The sequence below is a fragment of the Ovis canadensis genome, chromosome 6 (genome assembly GCF_042477335.2).
Source record: "Ovis canadensis isolate MfBH-ARS-UI-01 breed Bighorn chromosome 6, ARS-UI_OviCan_v2, whole genome shotgun sequence".
In the NCBI taxonomy this organism is placed as follows: domain Eukaryota; kingdom Metazoa; phylum Chordata; class Mammalia; order Artiodactyla; family Bovidae; genus Ovis; species Ovis canadensis.
This window is the reverse complement of record NC_091250.1, coordinates 39,738,564-39,764,711: the sequence shown is the minus strand read 5'-3', so window position 1 is coordinate 39,764,711 and position 26,148 is coordinate 39,738,564. Positions and strand designations below refer to the sequence as shown.

At 36.4% G+C, this 26,148-nt stretch overlaps 1 protein-coding gene across 4 annotated transcripts in view; it reads right to left on the bottom strand.

Annotated features, from left to right (window-relative positions):
• PPP3CA (protein phosphatase 3 catalytic subunit alpha) overlaps nt 1-26,148 on the bottom strand; it is a 322,924-nt gene that overhangs the window by 4,742 nt on the left and 292,034 nt on the right. For 2 of the 4 annotated variants that reach the window (XM_069593620.1, XM_069593622.1), the window contains 4 exons: nt 24,268-24,342; nt 5,889-5,973; nt 4,131-4,228; nt 1,040-1,069 (listed from right to left, as the gene is read on the bottom strand). In XM_069593620.1, the coding sequence (XP_069449721.1) occupies nt 1,040-1,069; nt 4,131-4,228; nt 5,889-5,973; nt 24,268-24,342 (288 nt within the window). The remainder of the gene's footprint in view (nt 1-1,039; nt 1,070-4,130; nt 4,229-5,888; nt 5,974-24,267; nt 24,343-26,148) is intronic. The other 2 variants (XM_069593621.1, XM_069593623.1) reach the window with 1 other exon arrangement.

Sequence of the window (26,148 nt, the reverse complement as noted above, 5' to 3'; positions counted from 1 at the left end):
AAGGAACATATCACACAATTTTGGGAACAATGAAACATTATCTTGCAAGAACAAAATACAACTGAAGAATTTTGTTTTAAAGGGGAACTTCAAATTATTCTTTTTTAAATTTTCAGGGGATATGGTATGTATCATATTAAAAACTATTGGATAAGCAGTTCTCTCATAACTTGACATTTAAAGAGCACAGAAGAAACTGCGAGAGGTCCACTCTGTCGTCACGGAGCAGGGCTGGGACAGTCAGTGATGTACGAATCTCGATCTTCCTGAGGCTCGCAGCACAGTGCATGGTGCAAAGCAGACACTCAGTGGACAGGAACCAGCTGAGTGACGACAATATTCACTATGCTTGTTACCGGTCACTTCCACAGCCACTAGATACTTCTGAACTCTTTAAAATATCTTGGTGGTGCCAGCTGTCCTACAAATACCAGTAGGTTAAAATTTCATAAGACTAGCAGAACTGTTTATGTTGAATACAGCGTGTCTCTTGTTGGGATATATTTTAGAGACAAAAATTAACGTTAAACTACAACAAAGCACTATTCAAGTGAACTTTTGTTTTTTGCTAGAAATTTCTGAAGACTAGATTTCATAAGGCTATTTTTATCCTCTCCTTTTCAGTGCTGACTGAAAGTGGTTTGAGGGAGGGACATGGTTCAGCTCAAAGAATATTGTTCTATCCATTGTTTGTCAAAACGGCTGCCATAACCCCCACCCCACATGTTCAAGATCTGTTATCCTTTGTTTTCTGTGATTATACTAGGATCATTATATACAAAGTCAAACATAGCTTTAAGGGAAAAAAACAAACAAACAAACCAGGAAAGGACATTTTCCCCTTTAAAGCAAGAACATTTTGGTTAATACTGAGCCACAACTGTTAGCCCAACACCCACACACTCTTTACAAGCTACAGCAAAAAAAAAAAAAAAAAAAAGGAAAAAAGAAAAAAAAAAGAAAGAAAGAAAGAAATGAATACACCCAGCAGAGCCCTTATCTGTTGCAAGTACAACAGAAAGGGGACTGGCCAATTTACCTTCATCAGCCTCAATAGCCTCAACAGTAGCTGAAGAGAAGAAAGGGGGTGCAAAATGAATGAGAAAAATGAGCAGAGGATTTTTAACTCTAAGAACAAATCAGTGACGATCAAGGGAGCTAAGGTGATTAGTGTTCCTGTAAGTGCTGGATTCTGGCACAGACAACAAAACAGAAATGCTAAAAAGAAAGAAAGAAAAAAACACACGAAAATGATAAGTTTTTTTTTAATGAGCTGGATACACATATCTGAGTGAACCGCTTTGGATTTTGCTCACTAAATAAATGACCACATGATTAACCCTTTAGGAAAACACTCAGGAAAGGTTTCTTTGACTTAGATTGAATCTACAAGGGACTAGGTCAATCGAAAATGTGCATCTGACTCACGTGAAGTATGAAAAAATCCACTGCTATGACTGGTGATTTACAGTTTTAAAATGTCCCCCCAAATAGCAAAACTTGAAGCACTGCCATAATGTCAGTGGAATAATTCACACTATTTAATATTAAATAGCACAATTTCCTAGTGGAATGGAAAAGCAGGGGGCATGCAAATTAAGAGCTGCCTCCGAGTTGATGACACATTGTGACTCTAAAGACAAACACTGAGCATGTTCCAAGTGTGAGGGAGAAAGGAAAAAGGAAGAGGAAGGGGCTGGGATAGTCTGGATGTCTTCTGCCAGGTAACCCAGTTTACAATTAGCTTTCCTCACTGGAATATTATTTTTAGAAACAAAACTCTTGAAATGTCACTATCAAGTGGTAACATGCCAGTAGCAGCAATAATTCTATTAGCATTTTAAAGAAAAGTTAGTCTAAATACTGAAACCTCAGCATATTTCAGAGGCAAAACTTTAAAAGCCCATTGCTTTATCAGCAATTTTTATAATAAGCTTAGGGTCTATATTCTTGCTATACAGGTGCATGAGTTTTTCTATGTTATCAAGGTTAGGGGATATTTCCCTAATTAAGCACTAAAATGCAAAACTTTTCTGTAATTCCAAAATGTTTAATATTAAAATCCTACCCCTTGACTTTAATTTGCATGTTCCTTCTAATTTAAGGTTTTAAGACTAGAGCAACTGCTAAATGTGCACTATAATTTACTTACAGTGCATTCTAAATTCCTTATGATAAAAATGTATGATGGTTACCACTATGGAGAAAAACCAAACAGTAAAACTTTTAGTAGTTTCCCCCTCTTAGACAAATTTAAGTGAGTCAGACAATAAATTTTGAAACTGTATTAGTGTACATTGTTTAAAATATACACTGACTTTTCAAATTCTCAGGACTAACAAGGTTGTAAAACCTTATGTCTGCTGTGGGTATGTGCTTGTGTGTGTGTAAATACAACACCAAATGGCAAACAAATGGATCTAAAATAAAACAACAGAACAACTAAAAATTCCAGGTTAAAATACAGGTGAAAATCTGAAAACAAAACAGAATTGTAAGAACTCAAGTCACTTAAATTTAAAAGTAAAGCAAAGAAATCTGGAGTTGCACCAGCACCAACACATATTAGACATGTGTACTGTCCATTATTAAGTGTATTCTTATAAAGCAACTGTGATCCATAGTTTCTGATAATACACTTGCTGTACTGTAAAACTGTGCTTCTCAGAAACTATGCAGATTTTAGTTAATTAGGTAGTTGTGCATTTCGTGCATATAAATGATTATGCATATGATAAATAAATATGCCAGTGTTCTTAGAGCATGTTTACTTTGGTGGGAAATTTTTTCATTTTTTCCTTCAAAGTTACTAAAATAATTTTTTTAGCTATAAATTAAATAGGGGATTTATTTATTTATTTACTGTGATATTTTCCTACTCTCATTTAGAAATTTTTTTCTTTTGGTGGAAACTCAAATATATTGATGTTGGAATAAATTCACATGAAAATAAAGAAAATTTTAGTGATGCTGCTAGGAGGTGACCGTTTAGCAGTACCGTATCCATGAAGCTGGGCATCACTCTCTATGTAAAAGAGCTGTATCTAAATAACATAACCATAGGAATACCAGGATCTTCCAGACTGAGGGACAGGAATAGAAAAGAAATCACACACACAACAAAAAAAAGATTCAGGGAAAGATACAGGAAAATAAGCAAGAGGCTGAGACTGTTTTAAAACCTTAGAGCGTATTTTTGTTTTCATTTTTTTCTGTTAGGGTCTAATCTAAAAGCAAAATTTCCATATAGTATGCTGAAATGGTACTTTAATTAATGAGAATATTGGTAAAAATAGATAACAAAAGTAACAAAAGTAAAAGAGCATATTGACTGGGCTGTCTAATACAGTAGCCACTAACCACATACGGCTATTTAAATCAAAGTAATGATAGCTAGGTAAAATACAGTTTCTCAGTTGTACAAGTTATATTTCAAACACTCAATAGCCATATGTTGTTGGTGGCTCCTGCACAGATAGAGATATTTCCACCATCACAAAAAGTTCTACTGGATAGCACTTATCCAAAAAACTATAGATTTTAATACAAAAGCTATCTTCAAGGAAATGTTTTCATCCTTTTTAAAAAATGAAATATGATTCTAATCACTCTCAAGTTTTGGTGAGTAAGTCAGAGGAAAGACACCTTTGACTTCAACTTCTATTCAAAACGAGATCATCCTTCTATACTCTTCTTCCATTCTCCACTAAATCCTACACTTTACATATGTATTTTTACGTGTGCATGTGTTTATTTCATCACTCCTGTAGATAACCAGCACATTTAATAAACATGTAATTAACAAGTTGTTTTTAGCAACTGCTTGGTTCCAAGTGGTTAAACCTATAGGGCCTGTAGGTGAGCTAAATGAGCTGTCTTACAGTGAGGCCTGAAATTGTGATTAGTGTGCAAATGAGGACATGGGGGTGGGGTAAGGACCACATTCCAGCGAATGAAGGAGCTACCATTTGGGGCATGACTGGTCAAACTGATGGGGGGCGGTTTCAGCCCTTCTTTCAGCTGAGAAGAACTGAAGACCAAGACTGAGCTTAAATGGAGGAGTAGGTCAGGGCTCTAATGACAGAGCAGATCGAGGTGCCAGCACAGGTTGCACCAATGGGCCTGCTTACCGCTTTGCAGGGTTTGTTTCCCTCCAGAAAGCACGCCGCTGGGGAGCATGCCTGTGGGCGTCAGGCCTTTCAGCGTCAGCACACTTTCACTCTCTTCTCTGCAAAGGCACAACGGGGGCGGAGGGGACATTACCTTTTATTTTCTTTCAAGAAAAAGATCAGACTTACAGGGAAAAAATGTATATAAGAACTCACACTGACCTCTTCCTTGGCTCCCTTGCTGTTTTGTTTTTTTTCCCCCTTTTTTCACTTAGAACACACTGTATTTTCACACATTCATATAGAAGTCATGTTATATAAATGACATGACTGTTAAGATAAAGTTGGAAATTATAAAACTGTCAGGGGTTCACATGCTTCTGAATCCTGAAGATATGGAAACCAATTCTGATTTTGTAATCAGGTCTCACAAAACAGTGTTGCTGGGTATCTTCCACGACACCATAAATATGTTTAAAAAAAAATGAGCCAGGGAAAGAGCTGTTTTAAGTTTTACTGCTAAGGCTCAACAAAATAAGTAGGGCTGGTTTGACTTGGGAGAGAAAACCAGACAGCAAAAGGGAGATTTAAAAAATCTGACCTATGGATTATCCTCTTAGTTACTATACTTTAATTTTTTTTCTTCAAGATACATAATTGCTGCTTTAAGTTTTATTACATTTGTTTAGAAGGAATGAATGGGTCCTGCAAGTTCAGTTAGGAATGTAAAGCATTAGAGCAAAGGCGGCCTTATTCATCAGGCCGCAGGGAGCAACTATGCTCTATTTTCAGCTTTAACATGACTTTTCAAGATTTGGCTGCTACTGCACAGTTATTACTGACTTTGATCTGGTGTCTTTGGGAAAGGATGATGGTGCTTTTCATCCTGCTCACGGCTCCCTGCTTTAGGTATCAAATCACTAAATTACTCTTTAGTGACTCTACCAGGAGTGAGATAGAAATAGCAAGAAGGAGAAATCAAAAGAGCCACTGTAGCTACTCCATGAAAAAGAATTGGAAAAAAATCTGGCAAAAATTAGAATATGATATTATACAATGTGGAGATGGACTTTTCCCCAAGACGGTCCTATTTACCCTTGTTAATAATGTAATTGTGAACCGATTTTATACTCCTCACATATAATCAAACTGTAGATTAAAGTAATCTCTTGAAGAGAAATATACTTTGCGTTATCCAAGAATAGATAATGGAATTTAAGTAAAGAGTAGTTAATCCTTTTTAAGAAAATATTTGTTTTCTTAAGTCCATGCATAATAATAACATGATGCATGATCCATGTAAAAAATAACTAACATATGGGAAATGAAACTCTAAATAATCTTTTCATTCTCAATGATTTATTAGAATAATATAGATTCTCATAAACAAGCTTTGTGGTTCATGTTCATTTCCTAGAAATCTAGTGAAATGCACCTGATAGATTCATCTTTTACTACAGGGAGTAAATGAAAAATAGGATAATAATAGCTGTTCTATTTCATAATATGTTGAATCTATTGTGAAATAAATGTTTTAAAGTGCTGCAGCACACAGAGGGCATAACATGTGAAGCAGTCCACTTAGAGGCTTTCTCTACAGAAATAACTTAGATTTCAATTTGACTAAAATAGTGAGGAACTAACAATTCCATTTAAAATATAATTTAAGAAAAGAAAATAGTTTCTAGTAACATATTTAAATGACCAGACTAAAGTATTAAGACACTATTCAGCGATATATAATCAAAGGCAAAACAGAGCAGAGGACCATGATCTCACCTGAGAACCGAGAACACTCTGGCCATCTTGCCGATGGCGCGGATCTTATTTCTTATCACCTCCTTCCTGGCCGCAGCCGTTGCTCCTGCATTTTAAAAACACAGTTGAGAAGTCAGGTGACTTTTTATTGAACTCTAACTAGTTGACTAATTTACATATATAACAAACTGATAAGGTGCTTCAGTCGTGTCCAACTCTGTGTGACCCCATAGATGGCAGCCCACCAGGCTCTTCCGTCCCTGGGTTTCTCCAGGCAAGAACACTGGAGTGGGTTGCCATTTCCTTCTCCAACACATGCATGCATGCTAAGTCACTTCAGTCTTGTCTGACTCTATGCGACCCTATGGACAGCAGCCCACCAGGCTCCTCTGTCCACAGGATTCTCGAGGCAAGAATACTGGAGTGGGTTGCCATTTCCTTCTCCAATACTGCTGTAAGCCAAATCAGGTTTGTTTTTTGTTCCCCTTGGGCTTTCCTGATGGCTCAGTCAGTAAAGAATCTGCCTGCAATGCAGGAGACCCAGGTTGACCCCTGGGTTGGGAAAATGCCCTGGAGAAGGAAACAGCAACCCACTCCAGTATTCCTGCCTGGGCAATCCCATGGACAAAGGAGCCTGGCAGGCTACAGTCCATGGGGTTGCAAGAGTCAGATATGACTCAGTGATTAAACCAAGGATTTATCTGTGAATCAAGTTTAACAGCTTATGCTTCCAGGTATAAATGCTTGCCTGTGATACTTTAGAGGTTCTCAAAAATGCCAAAGAGCGACTTTTGAGATTTCCAGTGAGGCAGGTTCCTGTCCTCTTCTGTTTGTACAAAGATAACGTGCACTGGCACGAAGAGGAAGTGAGTCACCAGGATCTTCTACTCCTTTCCGGTCTCCATGCTTGGCGACTACTTTAGGAAACTTCTTTTGCAAAAGCTGTCCTTTGAAGTGATCAAGCTAGGGAGTCTCTTAACCCCTTATGTTCCCTAGGGGTATCTATAGTATTTACAACATCTATAGTATCAGTGGCCGTAAAACATTTGGTTAGCGCTTGATACTCCTTCAGCTACTGGTTACTGTACAAATTCTAGAAGAAAAAGCAGAAACCTACTGAACTGGATTTAGTGAGAGAGAGTGGCACATATTTTGTATTTTAGCACTTATGTAGAAAAGTTACACATAAGTCTAAGTTTTACCACTGACTGCATTTTCCAAATTTAAAAAGGTCAATCTACATAGGTTATTGTTATTATAAACATTTTTGCTTTTTAAATATTTTTATTTATATAGTTTTAGAATAATGCTATATGATCTTTAGTGACTCTATTTTCTTTCCTTTTAAATTTTCAAGGTAATGTTTGAAGAAGTGCAAAACAGAAAAAAAAAAAGTTCTCTTTTTAAGATTTTTATATGTCAAAGTAAAAGGGATGGCATGCATGCTCAATCACTTAGTCATGTCCGACTGTTTGGGACCCTATAGACTGTAGCCTATCAGGCTCCTCTGTCCATGGAATCTCCCAGGCAAGAATACTGGAGTAGGTTGCCATTTCCTCCTCCAGGGAATCTTCCCAACCTAGGGATCCAAACTTGAATCTCCTGTGTCTTCTGCATTGCAGGCAGGCTCTTTACTGCTGAGCCACTAGGGAAGCCAAAAGGGATAAGATATCCTTTTTAAACATATGGGACTTTGTAGAAAGTGTTAATACAAGCAGATTTTCTTTCTAATTCTACTGCCACTAATAGGAATATAACAAAATATTCTTAGCAGATCATATCAGATAATATCAGAAATGTTTGTAATTCAACACTTTAAGTCACACAGTTTGTTCAGAGACTGGTCTACAGGTGATAATTGGTATACATTTTGGTCTCTTAATTCATGGTAAGTACAAGCTTTATGACCTTTTCTTGGAAGGAAATATTTTTGTTGTTTCTTATGACTTCCAAGAATTGGATTGGAAACCTTTTTCATTGTTTGATAAGGGCTGAACAATTAATCACTGACCTAACACTTTTATAAGAAAGAAAACTCACAGCAACACCTACACAATTTGGAAATGGCTAGAAAAAGGCCTCTGATTTTCTATTCACCCCAAGGAAGTAAAAATATAATGGGTCACTTTTTTCTTCTGGGTGGGTTAATTTGTCAGAGGTGATGCTAATGCATACCCTTCTGAGGATATTCCTTAGAAGCTGTGTACCTGGGAGCTGGTTTCCTCTTTTTTCTGACTTAAAAGCCCTCACCCAGCTCCTATTTTTGTCTATTTCTTTTTCTCTAGTGTCAATGACACCATAGAAGGTATCCCCCAACACATCTAACCGGTTTGCATCTATTTTTCCCTATCACTTCCCTACTCTCAATCTGGGCGTGGCCACATGTCTTGCTTTGGGTAAAGCAACATTAGCAAAAGTGATGCTAGCAGGATCTTGAAATGCACACAGGCCTGTTCTGTCTCTTGCTCCTTGGTATTTTTCCAAGAGAGTTGAAAATTTATGTCCACACAAACTCCTATACACAGATGTCTATACTAATTTTGTTCATAATTGCCAAAATGGAAGCAAGCAAGATATCCTTCAGTAGGTGAATCTACTGTGGTCCATCCAGATAACGGGATTCTTACTTGGTGTTAAAAAATACTGATCTCTCAAACTAGAACTTATGGCTTTCTCCCATATGGATTTAAACTTATTTCACTCATTTGCAGGCAGAATAGCCTGCAATACTAGGCTACAATCCTGTTTTTCTGATAACCAAGTGGAAACATGGATTCTCATTTATAACTGGTTCTGTTAATTAAGTCTGTTAATTGGTTAGAATTCTGGAGGAGAAAATGGGGTATTGGCCCTCCCTAAAACTTTATTCTGAGTTTCTAATAATATTTAGTTATTATCTATGATGTGCAATTGTGCTTCTTTATATAAAACCTGTCCAAAAGGCCATTTGAAAGTTTAAAGTTTCTGTGCTTGAATTTTAGATGATTTATGATCTACTAAAGGACATTTAAGCCTACTGAAGGACATTTGTTAAGGGGGAAAAAATGCGGGGTAGCAATTAGTCGCCTTATAGTGGTTTTCCTACATATTTTTTTTAGTTGTTCAGTTAAATCCTGCATCAGTCTGACTAACTGGTGTGTTACTACCACTCTATGCTTAATATTCCCCAGTCTGACTGATCCAGTCTGTCAGAAGTCATGATGTGCTAAGTAAGAGGAAAGAGTCTGACCCTCTCCAAAAACAGTATGGCCAGATCATAAAATCAATCCAACAGACACAAGGAATGGAACATGTGGGAAGACTCCAAAACTGGTGACTATATTTAGAAGCACAACAAGAAAAGCAGCAAAGAGTAGTCTAGAAGTGTAATTGGATACATTTAAGAGGAATGAGAGGGGGGAAAAAGTCAAGTCAAGTAAGTGAAAAATATCTAAGAAGGCTATCTCTTAGAAAATTTTCATTAAAGGACTTGTAAAAACCATAACCAGAGCAACGAAAGCAAAGAAACTAATAGGAAAGGAAGGGAAGCAAATTATGTAGAGCTGTCCTTTTCAGTTCAGTATGAGCCAGGGAACTCAGAAAAATGCTCAAATAACTGTGGAATTTTAAATGTAAAAGAACATTCTGACAGAGCCAGTTTAGGATTCCTTATCTTCCAGACCTAGGGACTTCCTGGAGAGTACTATAAAGGGTACAGAGCAGGTATCTTACTTTATGTATTCATGGCCGTGCTCCCAGCAACTAGTAATTCACAGCATATGGTAATGGTAAATAATTCATCTTAATGAACGATACTATCTCTCTTTAGATTTCTCAGTAACCCTGGTAAGTAAGAAGTTTTAGTACATCTTTTATAAAATTCAAATGTATTTACTCAAAAAGTCAGTGAACTTAAGCAAAGAACAGTAAGAAGAGACCTTAAAAGTGAATATCTCAAAGCTTTACCCTGGGCAACTACCTTCACTATTTTCCACATAATCAAAATCAAAACAAATACCCACACATTTGTAACCCATGAAAATGTAAAATATTCAAATAAAATATCTGAATTAATATGTAATCAAACTTAGAGGAGCTGAACAACAGCAGGATAGAACTAAGTTCAGATATAAAGGTTCCTGCATATTTAGTATTGTTACTCATTAAAACTCATTTAAATACTTAGGCTCAATTGCAAACCCTCAACAGTCCATAATTCTATAGAAAGGTCAAGGAAAAATGTATATTTTTCAGACTTTTACTAGCTGTGACATGCAAATACAATGTCACATTTAACATTCTTGGAACTTAACTCTATTTAGGTTGTGGAAATGTATCACAGTAGCTCAGCTTAAAATTCAGAATACTGAATAATCAGGGCACAAAAAATACTTTTATGTTAAACATATGGCATGCTGGATCTTAGTTCCCCAGCCAGGGATTGAACCTGTGCTCCCAGCATTGGGAGCGTGGAGTCTCAACCAACGGATCACTGTCTCTTGCACTGCAGGCAGATTCTTTATCAATCTGAGCCAGCACGGAAGCCCAAGAAGCCCGTACATTAAACAATTTTTAATAGGCAACTACTGTAAACACATTTTTCAGAGAAGAATATAATCACTTATTTTAACTCGAAAGTCCAAAACTGAGAGGCAATCTTTCATAAGGTTAAAAACAATTAGCAATTTTAAGTAAAATTACATTTTGTGTTTCCATTCAAATAATTATCACTTCTTTTTTTGGCCTCTTTCCTGCTTTACCTTTTAAGTTCTAATCTTCTTTTATGCCTGGGGTATTATACTACTATTTTCAAAAGCTAGGCACTCTGGCACACTCCATTTTCCTCAAAGGTTAATGTACAGACCAAGGGTATCTTTAAAGATTTTTACCGCTTTTACCATGTGTCCTTCCTGACCTTAACTCAGTGCCCTGCTGACTCCCATGAAGTTTGGAAGGTACCTATGCCAAATGGCCTGCTGAGTGAATGCTGACAGGCTCTGAAGGGAACTGGAAAATGGCAGCAGCGTCACAGCGACGAGTGGTCAAGTGCCAGGGCAAAGACAGGTTCTAACACAGGGGCTACCGGCCACACATTACAGACCCTAGCTCCCTATGGCTCACTGTTCCCATCCATCCATTGAGTGACTACTGTAATTCCTCAGTTTTAACTGAATCAGCAGTGTCTGGAAGGTACTCTACAGAATACAATTTAGTACCCAAATCATTTATTCATTAAGTGTTCTTGTGAATCCTTTTTTATTCTATTGCCTGCCGTGAGCTAACAGCTAGCAACAGAAATAGGAGTGAAGCATGGTTTCTGCTTTAGGAGATCAGTTGATCACCAACAGCACACAGTGACAAGGGTGAGAGAGGAAGAGGCCGTGGAGTGGGGAGCGCTGCTGTCAGCTGGAGAGAGCGCACTGAGCGCATCTCTTCTTAAACTCCCTGTTCAATAACGAACTTCCTGTCGGTAGCTTGAAATCAGCGGTAGGGAAGAGAATTTTTACCAACAAAATCTGCAAGTCCTACAAACGAGGGCCATTTTCTTTCTGCAGTGATGGGTTGTTAAACATTTACCACTGGAAGTAGGTGTTAATTGTCTGGAGAAAAATGTTCACCCAAATGGTGACAGTTGAAGGATCCTGAAGGATAAGTAGAGTTAAGGAGGAGGGAAAAGTCTCCATAGAAAGAAGAGAATTTTCAAACACGTGGAAGCTGCAAGAATCCATGTCATATTCAGATGACAGATGAGATGTGCCAGACAGCACACATCGAGTTTGGGTACACTGGGGTGTGGGTAGGGTGGGAAGAGAAGCAAGGCATGCCTGGGGCTAAACTGTAAAGGCTTTAGCATAGTGCTAGGAACAAAGAAAACATTTAGATATAAGCCCCGGTGGCTCAGAAGGTAAAGAATCAGTTGCAATGCAGGAGACCTGGGTTCAGTCCCTTGGTCAGGAAGATCCCTTGGAGAAGGGCATAGCAACCCACTCCAGTATTCTTGCCTGAAGAATTCCATGGACTGAGCAGCCTGGTGTTCAAGGTGTTCCAAAGAGTTGGACATGACTAAGGAACAAACACTTTCACTTCACTTTTCATACTCATCATACAGGTATAGAGAACATACTTTGCACTTACCCACCCCTTTTCCAAAGAAAGAAAGAAAGAAAGAAAAAGACAGACTGATGGCTGGGTAGAGAGACAGAGGTGTGAGGAAGCAAATATACTCAAATGTTAATTGTAAAAAGTAAGTGATGGGGGCAGGACTATACACTTCTTTCCACATTCCTTTATGTCTGAAACATTTCATAATAAAATGTGGAAAAAAAAAAAACAAACACACCATTTTATCTGGAAGAAGCTTGCTTTTGAGAGAAAAGGGAGATAGCAGTTTTAAGAACAGAGGTCTCTCTATCCCGCCCTTTCTTTGTGTTATATGAAGGATGCATGAGCTCAACAAAGGAGGTCAGGAAGAAAAGGTCTCAGTGCAGTGACCTCCAACCCCGCTCTTCTCCAACCAGCTGCAAGGGGAATTTGGACTGCTAAGATTTTGTTGTATAAGCCCAATTCAACAGAATCTAATTGCTTCTGATACCTTTTTGAAACTGTAAGAAGTGAAAATGATGAACTACATAAAAGTTTTACACTTAAATATCTTATAAAATAGGAATATTTTCGTATGATTAGAACGTAAAAAAGCTGTTTTCAAAAAATTGAGTGCTTAATATTTAATGGAGAATGTACTGGGACAATTCTACTTCATTTTCACACTGGCTTCAAATTTTTTATTATTTAGGCTTCTTTCTTTAAAGGACTTTTAACAAGTGTATCCATAGCATGTTTTTAAATGAAATACATTATATTAAAAGGAGTGTGTATATATATATTAACATCTCACACTTTTTCAGAAGAAAGATATAGTTTAAGAACTATATTCTTGCTGATAGGCTTCAAATATCTTAAATCTTTTAATTCAAAATCAGACAATAATATAGAAAACTCACTTTTTCAAATTTGTTAAAGGACAATAAAGCCCCTCTCTGTAAGAAACCTATGCCACTGGAAAGTAAAACTTTATTATGATTCATTACTTTTAAGCAGAGTTTAGACATGTCTCCAGGTTTTATTTTTCGACACATAGGGCAAGTACTAAATTTGAATAAAGGTTATTGATGGAACAAAGCCTAAGGTGTTGAGATAATAAGATCTTTTGTTGTGTACACTTAAGACAAAAGTGCCAAAATCAGCACTTTAGAAATAGGATACCATGGAAAGACAGAGCATGCCTTCAGAAGCCTCTAAAAACTTTGCATAATTGGTCTTTATAGCCCTTGACAAATGATGATGAAATCATAAGCATATAGACCATCTTTTATGGGAGAACATGTTTTCTGAATTGGCCCCCATAAGGCTTGGAGCCAAACCATGTGCCTAAAACTTATTTTCTTGTATTTTCTTTCTCTGACCTAGTTTAACAATAACAAGTCTCGAGCTTCTATATTCAACAAAGTGATGTTGTACAGAAATTACTTAAACATTTACTCAGTTTTGCCCTTGGCTGTGGTGAGCTTGACAAGCACTTCACTATATTTTTCCATACCACTAGGCACTTGAGTGGAGAAGGCGATGGCACCCCACTCCAGTACTCTTGCATGGAAAGTCCCATGGACAGAGGAGCCTGGTGGGCTGCAGTCCATGGGGTCGCAAAGAGTCGGACACGACTGAGTGACTTCCCTTTCACTTTACACTTTCACGCATTGGAGAAGGAAATGGCAACCCACTCCAGTGTTCTTGCCTGGAGAATCCCAGGGACAGGGGAGCCTGGTGGGCTGCCATCTATGGGGTCGCATGGAGTCGAACACGACTGAAGCGACCTAGCAGTAGCAGCAGGCACTTGAGTCCTGGGAATTAGGGATGGTATCATAGGCTCTGAGAAACTGTGTCCATTCTGATGCACTGGCTATAATGATGCAGTCTTTACCTTTTTTTACTTATGCATCTACAAAAGACTATCCCCCAAATAATATTATTCTCACTTCCAAGTTTAAATAATTAAGTGGAATATATAATGTTGTAAACATTGCCATTTTAAAATGAACTGACAACACTACTTTTTAAAAAAAAATCAGTGGTATATAAATAACATAGCAATTTCATCCTATCATCATCCTTTCAAAGAAAAAATTCTTATGTTGGTCCTTTTTTCTTTGAAATTGCATTTCCATTTCAATTTTCCTGATTTTACTTTAGTATATTATATACACTATTTTATCACATTATACTGTTCTTCCAAAAAATATGTTTAAAACTTTAAATTTATTTTTAAAATTTTCCTGAGACGAGGCCTTACATCTTACAACTTCTTTTGTAATCAAAATCACGATTATTAGTAGTACATAACTGAACTGAGTAGCACAAGTATATGATAAATGTTCATGAATATTTCAAAAAAACACAGAAATATACTTTGATTGAACCTATCCCTCAATGATAAGGATGAAAGGGCAGTTACACTGCCTTGATTAAGGAGACCCCCTAGGCACTGAGTTTTTCCATTGTCTCTTTGTTTTAGTACTCTGGGCAGTGTTCACGGTGACTATCTAGGGAGGCCCATGCCTTTCTGTTATAATAAGAGAAAAGCAACTGAGAATGAATGAGGAGGTGGGAAAGGAAAGACTGCAGTGAGCTTGCATCTGATGCAAGCTCAGATCAGGTCCCAGGCTGATTGTCTTTAGAAATGAAGACACATGTAGGCTGAGGATGTAAAAATGGATTCCCTTACTCCTCTTGAAATCCCTTTGGTGAATCCCAGTAGTTCAAATACTCTGGCATGGAGAAAACTGCTCTGTCAAGAATTATATCACCCAATTTCTACAGGCGATAGCTGTTGCAAGATCTCCTTGTCCAGCCATAACTGGAGAATCCTGCATTGTTGATCCATTTAGGGTCAGTGCTAGTTAAACCTAGTTCAATGAGATGGGAGGTGTTGCCCCTCACATAACAGCTGTGTGTATGCTTATGTAGGTTATTCTATTGGAGAAAAACACCTTCACGATAACAAATTTAAAAATCTCTGTAAAAATTGATCTTTTTGAGGACTACAACCTAAAATATTTGGAATACCTTTCTAATCTTGATTCTAACAATACTATATCACGTATCTATAGGTGATAAAATTGGGACATAATGACTACTCATTCCAAACCACTCCAAACCACATATTTTCAATTTCTTCCACATGCTTTTTAGCTCAACTAAAATCTCAGCATGTAATAGGCCCTACAATGGTGTGATATTTGGCATAGGGCTAGTCTGTCTTACATATCATTTTGAAAGCACCAGAGGATCCTTGAAAATATATATATATTTTAAATATAAAGACTCTCCTGCGTAGTGGGTTTTTAAATAGGCTAGCACAGCACAGACTATTTATTCTAATTTCTCTTGTCATCAAACATAACTGGATTCTTTGGATAGGAAGTCTTAAAAATGTACAGACTACTCCTAAATGTCAAATAACTGTCATTATTTGGTTATCTTAAATACATAGTTAAAAGCTACTTTCATTTCCAAGTGTTAATTTGATTCCACGGACTTTTGTTCTCTGAGACACTGTGTTCCATCTGTTCAATGATTCCTTGGTATAGCTGCAGAAATTGGCTATAAGCATAAGTATAACTTGGGTAAAAATTAGACTTTAGAGTAGATTAGGAAGCTTGGTTGATTTTTTGAGATACTCTCACATATTCAGCCTCTGCCTTACAGAGGACATTTCAGTTCATCTATATTTGCCAAGGTGGAAACTAGTAGCATGTGAGATGCCATTTTGGATTGAATTCTTTAGCATAACAGACATGCATCAATTTTATGAGCTGACAATGGAAATAAAGGCAAAATAAGCTGAAATAACAAGTGTCAAGCTAATAATGGAGATGTATTGTCTATAGAAGAAACACTCATAACGCCTCGATGTTTAACCTATCAAGGACTGTTCTGAATATAAATGAGGATATAACAGTTGAACAATGTATTTATTAAGGACCTAACTGGGCATACATACCAAATGCTGGAAGAATGCATTTAGACTAGCGCCAGGTACCATGCTACCTGCTGAAGCACTTAGCACAGATCTTTGATACATGATACTCAAAAATGTCTTTTCTTTATATTAAGAAGCAAATGCTGGTGCAGAGGTGGACAATCCAGTTCTTCTAATAGTTACATTTCTCACTGTAAATTAAAAGGCTGATTGTATGATCTTCATTAATATCAAATTGCCTAGCTGGGGGCCTCAGTTGTGTTTTGTGCCAACCAGGCTAAAGGCTGGACCACAGATGTTGTTGGTTAACTAGGAAAGAATAGAAGCCAGGATGCTAATGCCTTTGTTTTAAGTCAAAAAAAAAAAAAAAAGAAAAAAAAAAGAAAAGAAAAGAAAAGAAAAACCATTCCACAAAAATGAGCGACCAAATAAAATCAAGATTTCTGTTTCTTTAAAATTCTGAGAAAAACTGGATGAAATGTCATAGCGTCTCATAAGCTAAAAGTAGAAATGAAGGGGAAAAATTGATTTTTAGGAGAGCAAAAATAAGACTACCCTGATAGAAAAATATTTTTAAACTTTAGATTTTCTGAGCTTTTATTAAACCTTTTCATATAGCCTTTAAACATGCCACTTGAGATCAAACAATTATAGAGAGACTGTTTTACAAACCTTGGACTTATAACAACTCTGCCATTGTTCAATCAATTAGTAATTATTCTAACTACAATCTTCAGATTGAGAGGTTGGACCCACAAATGCTTTAGTACAAAGAAAATGGTACTTCCCTGGTGGCTCAGAGGTTAAAGCATCTGCCTGCAATGTAGGAGACCCAGGTTCAATGCCTGGGTCAGGAAGATCCCCTGGAGAAGGAAATGGCAACCCACTCCAGTATTCTTGCCTACAGAATCCCAAGGACAGAGGAGCCTGGCAAGCTATGGTCTATGGGGCTGCAAAGAGTTGGACATGATTGAGCAACTAACACACTTACTTATTAACAGGGAGAGAGCTGTATATAACATTTAGTTCATTCTGCAAAGTCTGCACTTTTCTGTAATGTGAAAATCATGCCAGCTAATAAACTCATTTGTGCAAAATCATGTAGTACTAAGAAGAGAAAAAGGTACCTTTAATATCTGTGTTATTATACCTTTTAAGTTGGCAACTTAAAAAGATTTTCATTACTGTAATCACATATAAGTCAGACTTGATGATACTGGCTACAATATGATGGCTACCCAGGCATCTTGTTTGGTAGTCCAGGCCCCCAAATATTAATAGCCCTATATATGGATGGGAATTTATACCCTAGTATCTAGTAAATATCTGTGTACATTTTTAGACATGTTTCAGTTTTAATAATACACTGGATATAAAATTTGTTTCCTTTTTATAGCATAATCATGATGAAAAAAGGCAATTACCTGTACTATGAAGGGAACAAAGTACAAAGGATACATTTATGTGACCAAACTGATTTAGCCTCTAAATCACACACTGAAATATTAATTTTAAAAAGTAACAATAAACTGGAAAGTAATTAACAAAAGTATGACAAGCAATCACAAAGACTTTTACAAAATATTGACTAGTCTTTCTTTTTATAGATGTCTTCCTTTCCTTTCTCCAATTATATAATACAAATTCAGCTATTTTTAAAAAGATATAAGAACTTAAAACTGATAAGCTGATATCCATCTTTGACATGTAAGTTTTTGGAAAAATTACATGGATTTCTCACATGGTCATACTTCTTAAAACAGTAAAATACACAAAGTGTTTTTCTTTTCTTTGTCAGAAGTAGAAGAGAACAAGAAAGATGTCCTTATATTTCCTCCAACTATCACATATTTTATTCCAATTTACACTCCTTCCTCCAACCACCTAAATCATCTGTGAAAGCAACCTATTTAAAATTGGTTTCTTATTGTACTGTACTCTCAGCTCAATGACGGCAGAGACCATGTGTTTATTTACCACTGAATATACAGAAAATGGTATTCTATGAATATTTTATATAGAAATTTAAAAATACTATTGACAATAAAATAGAAATATACCATGATATAAAAATCGAGGTGCTTTGAGTTTTATTTTAGTATTTGGCATTTTAGAAAATAATTTCAATTTTCTTTTTTAGCTATTATAAACATTAAACAAATTTTGATATTTGCCTCTTTCCAATAATCTTTTATCTGACCAAATGATACCCTAATGTTTCATTTTCTGGTTTTCTGGTAAGATTTATATCTCATAGTAATTTTTATGCATTTGGTGCAAATATTTTTAAACAGCTGCTGCTTGAACTGCTCCACAATCCTGGTTCTCACTGTCTTTCCCTCATCACTCTTTTCTCTATTTCATTTGTTTATCTTTCTTCAGCTTCATAAAGAAGGGATAATTTTCCTGACCAGTGCTCAACTTTCTGATATTTCCTCCCACATCAGTAACTTTGGAGGCACATTTGACTCTTAGTAGGTTCAACTGTGACTTTTAACACAAAGCCTCAGTCACCTGCTCCAATTTCATTCCCAATTTCCAGGGCTTCATTTCCAAATCCTGTCTGGATGTTTCCAGAGCCATGTCACTTTTACTCAAACTCATGTCTACCACTAAACCAGGGGTTCCCAACTTTCGGGATCTAATGCCTGATACCCTGAGGTGGAGCTGATATAATAACAATGGAAATAAAGTGCACAATAAGCGTAATGCGCTTGAACCATCCTTAAACCAGCCTCTTCCCACCACACCCCTCCCCCCGCCCCGACACACATCCCTGGCCCGTGGAAAAACTGTCTTCCATGAAATAGGTTTCTGGTGCCAAAAAGGTTGGGGATTGCTACACTAAACTCATCTTTCTCCTGAAATGGATGAAGTTTTTCCATAACTGTTCTCATCCTCCTAGGTACCAAGGTTTGAACCATCCAAACCTGCTTTGTTTTCTTTGCCCACTGAGTCCATAGTTTTAAGTCCTTGGCCGCTCTTTGGAATAGCTCCCTCTTCCTTTTATCGTTAAGACTATCATTGTTCCAATCTAGTCACCTCAACCTTGAAATACTTTATTCAGTTTCTAAATTATAACCCAACTCATCCTTTGTTCTTTCTCCAAGCATTTTTCCAAGCTTGAAAAATGTATTTGCTTTTTCTCAAACATAGCTTTTAAGATGATGGCAGGTTATGCTAAGAGTTGATAGAACAAGAATCATATGGCCACTGTGCCCTCAGAGTTCTTTGTTTGGTAGTATGTCTAAGCATTTCTTTGAATTTTTTCATATTAAATGTAATACTTTTGCTCCCAAACTGCCAATTATTATAGGACATAACCCCTTCAGATTGGGAACCTGAAATGTGAGATGCTGAAATGAGCTGCTCCGAAATGACAGTGATTACAGCCATAGGAAGAGCTCTAAGCTAATGGTTCTCAGTACATGTGCTGCCAGATGCACAAAGCAGAAGGGAGTTTTTAAGATGACATTCATCTCAAACACTCATCACGCAAACAAATACAGCTTCGGTAGAAATGATTTACCCGAGTCCTTAAAGACGTATTCCTCAAGGACCAGTAAGATGTCACATAAGTCCTACTAATTTCCAACTTCACACTTTAAAAAGTTCTGCATAATTTTTTAAAGTTAGACAGAAAGCAGTGGGGAGACACTCTGGAACCTGTGATATTAGATTTGAAGAATTATCTAATAATCCAAAGCAGATGATGGAAGATAATTTTCTTGTATACAATTTAGATGGTTTCATAGAGGCATGCAAAAAACTGCTCTGATTCCATATTCGGTGACTTGCCTGTGGTTAACATTAGGATAAGGCAAAAATGTGGACAAAGGACCAGAGTTCCGCCATGTGGTTTGCTCCTTTAGATGAAAGCAGAGACATAAATTCTAATTTAATCCTAAGTCTTTCCAGGGCAGCTTGAAACTATACTTGGCTTGAAATATATTAGTTTTTATTATTTTTTCTTTCTTATTCTACAGGATTTCAGTTTTACCTCCACAGTTCTTTCCTCTTAGCCAGACTTATCACATATCACAGTCTCAAACATAACTTGCTTACATATATGTATATATACATATATATAAGATAGTGATCTCAGAGTCTAAGATTTTAGACAAAAAGCAAGTTTCAAATAAATATTTCTCACTCATGAAACTGTCATTAGGCTTTTAATGCTATTCCAGACCTCCTTCTTATAATACTGAACAGTAAAGAAAGCTTTGTGATGGAGATTGCTAGATTTCTGTCAGCTTCTCTGCCTCCCACTCCACACACTTTGGGATCACTTACTAATCCGTGCTCTGAAATTAGTCTTCCTCATTAATGAGAATTAACTACTAAATGAGATATATCTACTTGGATTTCATTCTTCTCTGACATATACTGGGGAATAACAAACCCAAATTAAAACCAGACTATCCTTTTCTCATCCAAAATCAGAAGTGGAAACAGGAATCAAAGACCCCAATACATATAAACCAGATTCTCAAAAGACATTCAGTTGGCATTGAACTGCCTCAAAACTTTACAAGATAACAGAAGTTTTATATTTTATTTTCAACAGAAAAGAACCACAGACCAATTTAAAACAGTGATCTTTTTCTAGACAGGCTATCAAATTCCTTTATTTGTAAAGCAGAAGCTGAGGAGCAGAAATTCATGACATGATTTCTACCCAGCAGAAGCCTAGGCAAGCCAGGAGACTTTTTGTCTATTCAGATGCAATAAAATTTTTCTCATTATCAAACACATAACTTCTTGGAGTGAATTAAGGTTAAAGGAGTAAAACAAAACTATTTTATTTGCTCTGACTTTCATGGCCAAATGATTGTGCAAAAAAATCTATTTCTTTATTTTATGGTTATTTAACAGAACAAACTAAAATATATCATGTTTCGCTAATAGTGTTGTTTTGCAAAAAAAAAACACAACTCATCATGCTGTTAAAAAAAAAAATCAAGCACTATAACTATAGCTTGTGGAAAGTTCAAGAGTCTGAGAAACAGGCAGACATTGGCATGAATCCAGGCTCCATTAGTTCACTAGCTCTTTGACCTTAGGTTTTCACCTCACAGCCCTGAGCTCTGTATGTAAAACTGGGATAATCATAGCACCTATATCAAAAACTTGTCTTGAGGATTAGGGACAATATAAATCACCTAGGAACTTTCCATAAAATAAATCATAGCTAATTATAAGTTTTTGCTCGTCAAAAGGGTAAGAGTTAATACAGATAAACCACTTGGAATGATGTCTAACACCTAAGCGTTAGCTGTGGCCACCTTCATTGTCAACTGGTGAAGGAGAGCTGACAGAACCCAGAGGAAAAGAAGCAAAATGAACCCCACACCTAGCACTCCTCAAGGGCATGAGGAGAATTCCCATCTGTGACAGACTTGTAAACACGAACAAGCCCCCCCTGATAAGGTACTCTGAGAGGCATGGTCTGTAAAGGCACCATTGTTGTTGTTTAGTCACTAAGTCACATCTGACTCTGCAACTCCATGGGCTGTAGCCCGCCAGGCTCCTCTGTCTGTGGGGTTTCCCAAGCAAGAATACTGAAGTGGGTTGCCATTTTCTTCTCCAGGGGATCTTCCCGACCCAGAAATCAGACCTGCTCTCTTGCACTGCAACAGGCAGATTCATTAAAACTGAGCCACCAGGGGAAGGAACCATTACTATCCTGGATCTTATAGCTGATGTTGGATACTAAGCAAAATATTGAGAAAGGTTTGATAAAGACTTATCAAGAGATGCTTTCTCTTTAGACTAAGCAGCAAGTTAAGGAAGAGCTTTAATTAAGTCCTTTGATGTCTTCTGATTCCTGCTTTCACCTCTGGATCCAACAACAAGTGCAGAAGCCTGATAGAACATAGGGCCAGCCCCGAGAGAGACAGACACTGCAGGCTGCCTAAAGGAGGAACAGGGTGGGAGAATGGAACCCTGATCCTCAGGTTGAAAATAACATCATACAAAAAGAGAGGAGAAAAAAAAAAAAAAAAACAACCTACAAGATATGTTTTCAATAAACTACTGTCCCCAAAAGAGTTAAATAGTTCTGGGAAGATTCTCAAGTGGTTCTCTGAGTAGCTCTGAGGAAATCCATAACTTCTGTGTCATGGTAAATAAAGCACTAAAGAACATTTCTGATGATTTACTCTGAAATGTATACTACCCTAAGTTAAACACATTTCTAATGAAAACTTTACTTCTGTTTTCCTTTTTCTTCCTTAGACAGCAAAAAAAATTTATGAGATATGAGCATTTAGAAGTTGGAGCTGTTTCTCTGCAGAAATGACCTAAGATTCAAACATGGTAGTTTAACAGTTCACGGGTCTGCTTAGAAAGAAAAGAATTCTTCCAAGTGCCCTGAAAGGACATGCACTGCTATCATTGGCATGAACAGGTTTAAAAGCAACTGCTGATGAGCACAGCACATTGATTAGAACTAATTATTTTAAAGCAGAGAAGTTCCAAAATGCATCCTTTCATTAAGTGACTGAGCAAGTGGGTAAAGGAACTCACTAAAGTGAAGTAAACACGGAGGCAGTCTTGGTGATACTCAACTGTGCAGGAAACACCAGCACTGTTGAAATGTGCAGGTACTTTTGGCTTTAGGATCTGGCAGCACATAGTAGGTGCTCAATATATTTTTACTGAATGAGTGAATTAACATATAATTACAATCATATGCAGGGCTACTTATTTCATACCATGTGCTACATACTTAATAATTATTGGTCAATAAACCTCGCTAAAATAGAGATTTGTTAACAGAGGAACACCTCTGTATGAATGCTACTTAATCTTCATTTTTGAGGAATTACAGAAACATAGTGAAAGGTATCTATTACAAAATGCTTGTTGACTTTTAAGATTTAAATTCCATCAGGTTAGTATTCTTTCTTGGGGGAAAAAGAATATCTTTCTAACCTTCCATTAGGAAGATTTAATATCTCTTAGATGGTATTATAACTATCTAACTATATATAGATAGTTATATATGGTATATAACCATCTAACTATACTTGGAAAAGTTAACAATGGCAAACTGTGGCTTTAACATATGAAACAGCTAGAATCTGGATAAAGCACAGAACATCCACTGGTTTTCTGAATATTTTAAAATGTATCAATGTTTACTTAAGAAAGTTCTTACAAACTATTTTTTTAGCTCATTCTAACCTAGTAAAAGTTTAAAAAAAATTCTTGTCTTCCCTGTATTGTACATTCCCTTGCAATGTGATATGACTAAAGAATAGTAACATGGAGATAAGTAATGAAGACAAGAGAAGTTAAAGGAAGTAGAAAAACCTTGAGACGGTAGAAATAATTGTACCCTTTAAATTTACCTAAGTATATAGACTGTATGTATGGGAGTGAACGGACACTTTCATTTTATTTTTGCCTAAAGAGTTAGGTATTCTGCAAAGAGTTAGGTATTCTAATACAAATTAGATGTGATTTGTATTAAGCTCAAATAAATATTAAATCATGCTGTTCAGACAGTAACTTTCAGAAAAGGCTACATTCTTGCTTCATTTTACACATGTACAGTTCTAAAAGGTAAAAAATTGTATCAACTTAAACTTGTCACAATATCTCGTTTCCACTGCTACCACCCCCTTTTATTTGATAACGTCTTATTTTATTGATATTTTGTGTTTACACATCAGTCTCTCTAATCAGACTGCAACTTCTTCTTAAGTCTTTAATGCATTGTGGAATCCTGAGTGCCCTGTGCAGAGCAGTCACATATTAAACATTTATGGAAGTGAACTTTGCTCTTGCACTTTCCTCTTCCAACTACATTTTTGTATATTAGCATCCCTTTTAGGGCCCTTTTGTAAGAGCCAGAGTAATTTTTCTCTCTATCCACATCAGGAATCTTTGTCTTTTATAGAAAAGTATACTCTCTGAAGGTAACCGAATACCAAATAGTATTTTAAAAAAACAATAATAAAAAACCCTAATAATGTATTTAATTATTACAGATATGAACAGATATTAAGTTGACATAAATATCAATATGTTAATGTGTAAGTTATCTTTTATCATAGACATCAAAATTTGAATAACTGACAGGAACAATTTCACTAAAAGAGCCGAAAAAGTGACTTAGCAACGTGAGATACTGAGAGATGGTTATTAAAGTACTTTACTGCTTCAACTACGTTTTCAAGGTGATGGGAAAATTCTCTCATGGATTTTGTTTCTTATATTTCTTCAAGGCAACTATAAAATATCATAACATTGTTCATTCTCAACAGTATATTATTTACACATAATCTAAATCTTAGAAATTTACTCTTAGGGTTACCTGTAAGATGCCAATAACTACCTAGGAAACTGAATTAGCTCAAAGGTCCAGGCTCTTACCATCAAATCCATCTTCTTCTGACCCCAGTTCATCGTCTGAGCAGATGTTGAGGACATTTACCAGCATCTCAGTCACTGAGGAGACAAAGGGAAGAAAGAAAAAATAGTCTAAAAAATTTCCTGCAATATTAATTATTACTCTAGCACTGTGAATGAGCAGGCTTGGCAGTAATATCCTTACCTCTATTGAAGATGGAATTTCCTGCATAATAGTTTTTATAAAATTCAGATCATAAAAGATATCAGGCTTTGTGTTTCTATGTAGACTTTATACTATTAAAATTATTAGCTCATGCCTATGAAATCTAATAGAAACATTGACCAGGTATCAGTCAATAGACAGTGGACCAAAGAAAAATGTGGATGTGAATATAGTATACATCCATGAAGGAGAAAATGCTTTTTAATTTTTATTTATTTGTACAGCAAGGCTGTTAGATTTAGACAAGGTTACAAACATTAGGTTCACAGGGACCAAGTGAATGCTGGATCTCTTTTTAATTTTTAGTCCCCCAGAGAACTCAGTTTAGTGATAGAAATGTGGTTTATGTTTAAGAAAAACTGATAAATGATGAACTAATATATTTGAGATAGCTTTGGGAATATTGATTTAAAAAATTAATCTGTTGATATATATATATCATTAAATTTCATTTTCAAAAAGGTGTTACAAATGAAGCTTAGATAAGACTGATTAGAAATTCACTTGAGTAAATAGATTAAAAGAGGGTTGTATAAAAGCATTATACACAGAAATTAGTACTGCAACACTTTATACTAAGTTACATGTTATTTGCGTTGAACACTTTTAAAAGTTAGGTTGGGTTCTATCATGAGTGTGAAAAGAAGCTTGTCCAATATTTCTTCAAGAGTTCATTTTTAAAATCAATGTTCTTCTAGCATTAAATATATATGTTAAAGGGTGAAACTTCAGTGGGGCCAACATTAACCCAGAGCTTCAGTTTCATTATCAAAAAGTCAGTTATGTACACATATATACTACTATATTCTTTTGTCACAGATCAAAAAATCTGAATAATTAATGGGAACAACCCACATGAAGGGTGTTCAAGGATAGCTGTCAGGATTCTCAGTGCTTTTCCGTCCATCTGTGATCTGATGGGTGCAAGGAAGTGGTGACATGGAGTAGTACCGGGAACTGCTAACTGCTGCTAAGTCACTTCAGTCGTGTCCGACTCTGTGCGACCCCATAGACGGCAGCCCACCAGGCTCCCCTGTCCCAGGGATTCTCCAGGCAAGAACACTGCAGTGGGTTGCCATTTCTTTCTCCAATGCATGAAAGTGAAAAGTGAAAGTGAAGTCACTCAGTCATGTACGACCCTCAGCAACCCCATGGACTGCAGCCCACCAGGCTCCTCGGTCCATGGGATTTTCCAGGCAAGAGTAGTGGAATGGGTTGCCATTGCCTTCTCCGAGTACCGGGAACATTTATCTATTAAAATTAAAATGTACTGACTCTTAAAATTTACTTTTGACTTGTTTTGGTGTTGAAGGGGAAGACTTCTTTGATGACAATTCATAACTTCTTGGGTTTAATCATCAAAGGATAGTTAAAAAATAAACAAGGATTGTAGGAAAATAAATATTATATATATTAATATTAATATATTACATATATGTATGAATATAAATATACAAATATTTTGGAAAAATGTACAGCTTTTCTCTAAAATTCCCCTAGAGGCCATTATTTTTCTAAAACAAGCGCAAGCTCTTATGTTTATTACAATGTCTATTCCCTTTCTCTGTGATGCTCAAGACTGCCTGAGGAATTATCCAGACTATCACCATCATGTTTCCTGAATGGAAAACTCAAGTTCAGTGGGTACAGGCTTTTCCTCAAAATTTTTGTTGCAGTTT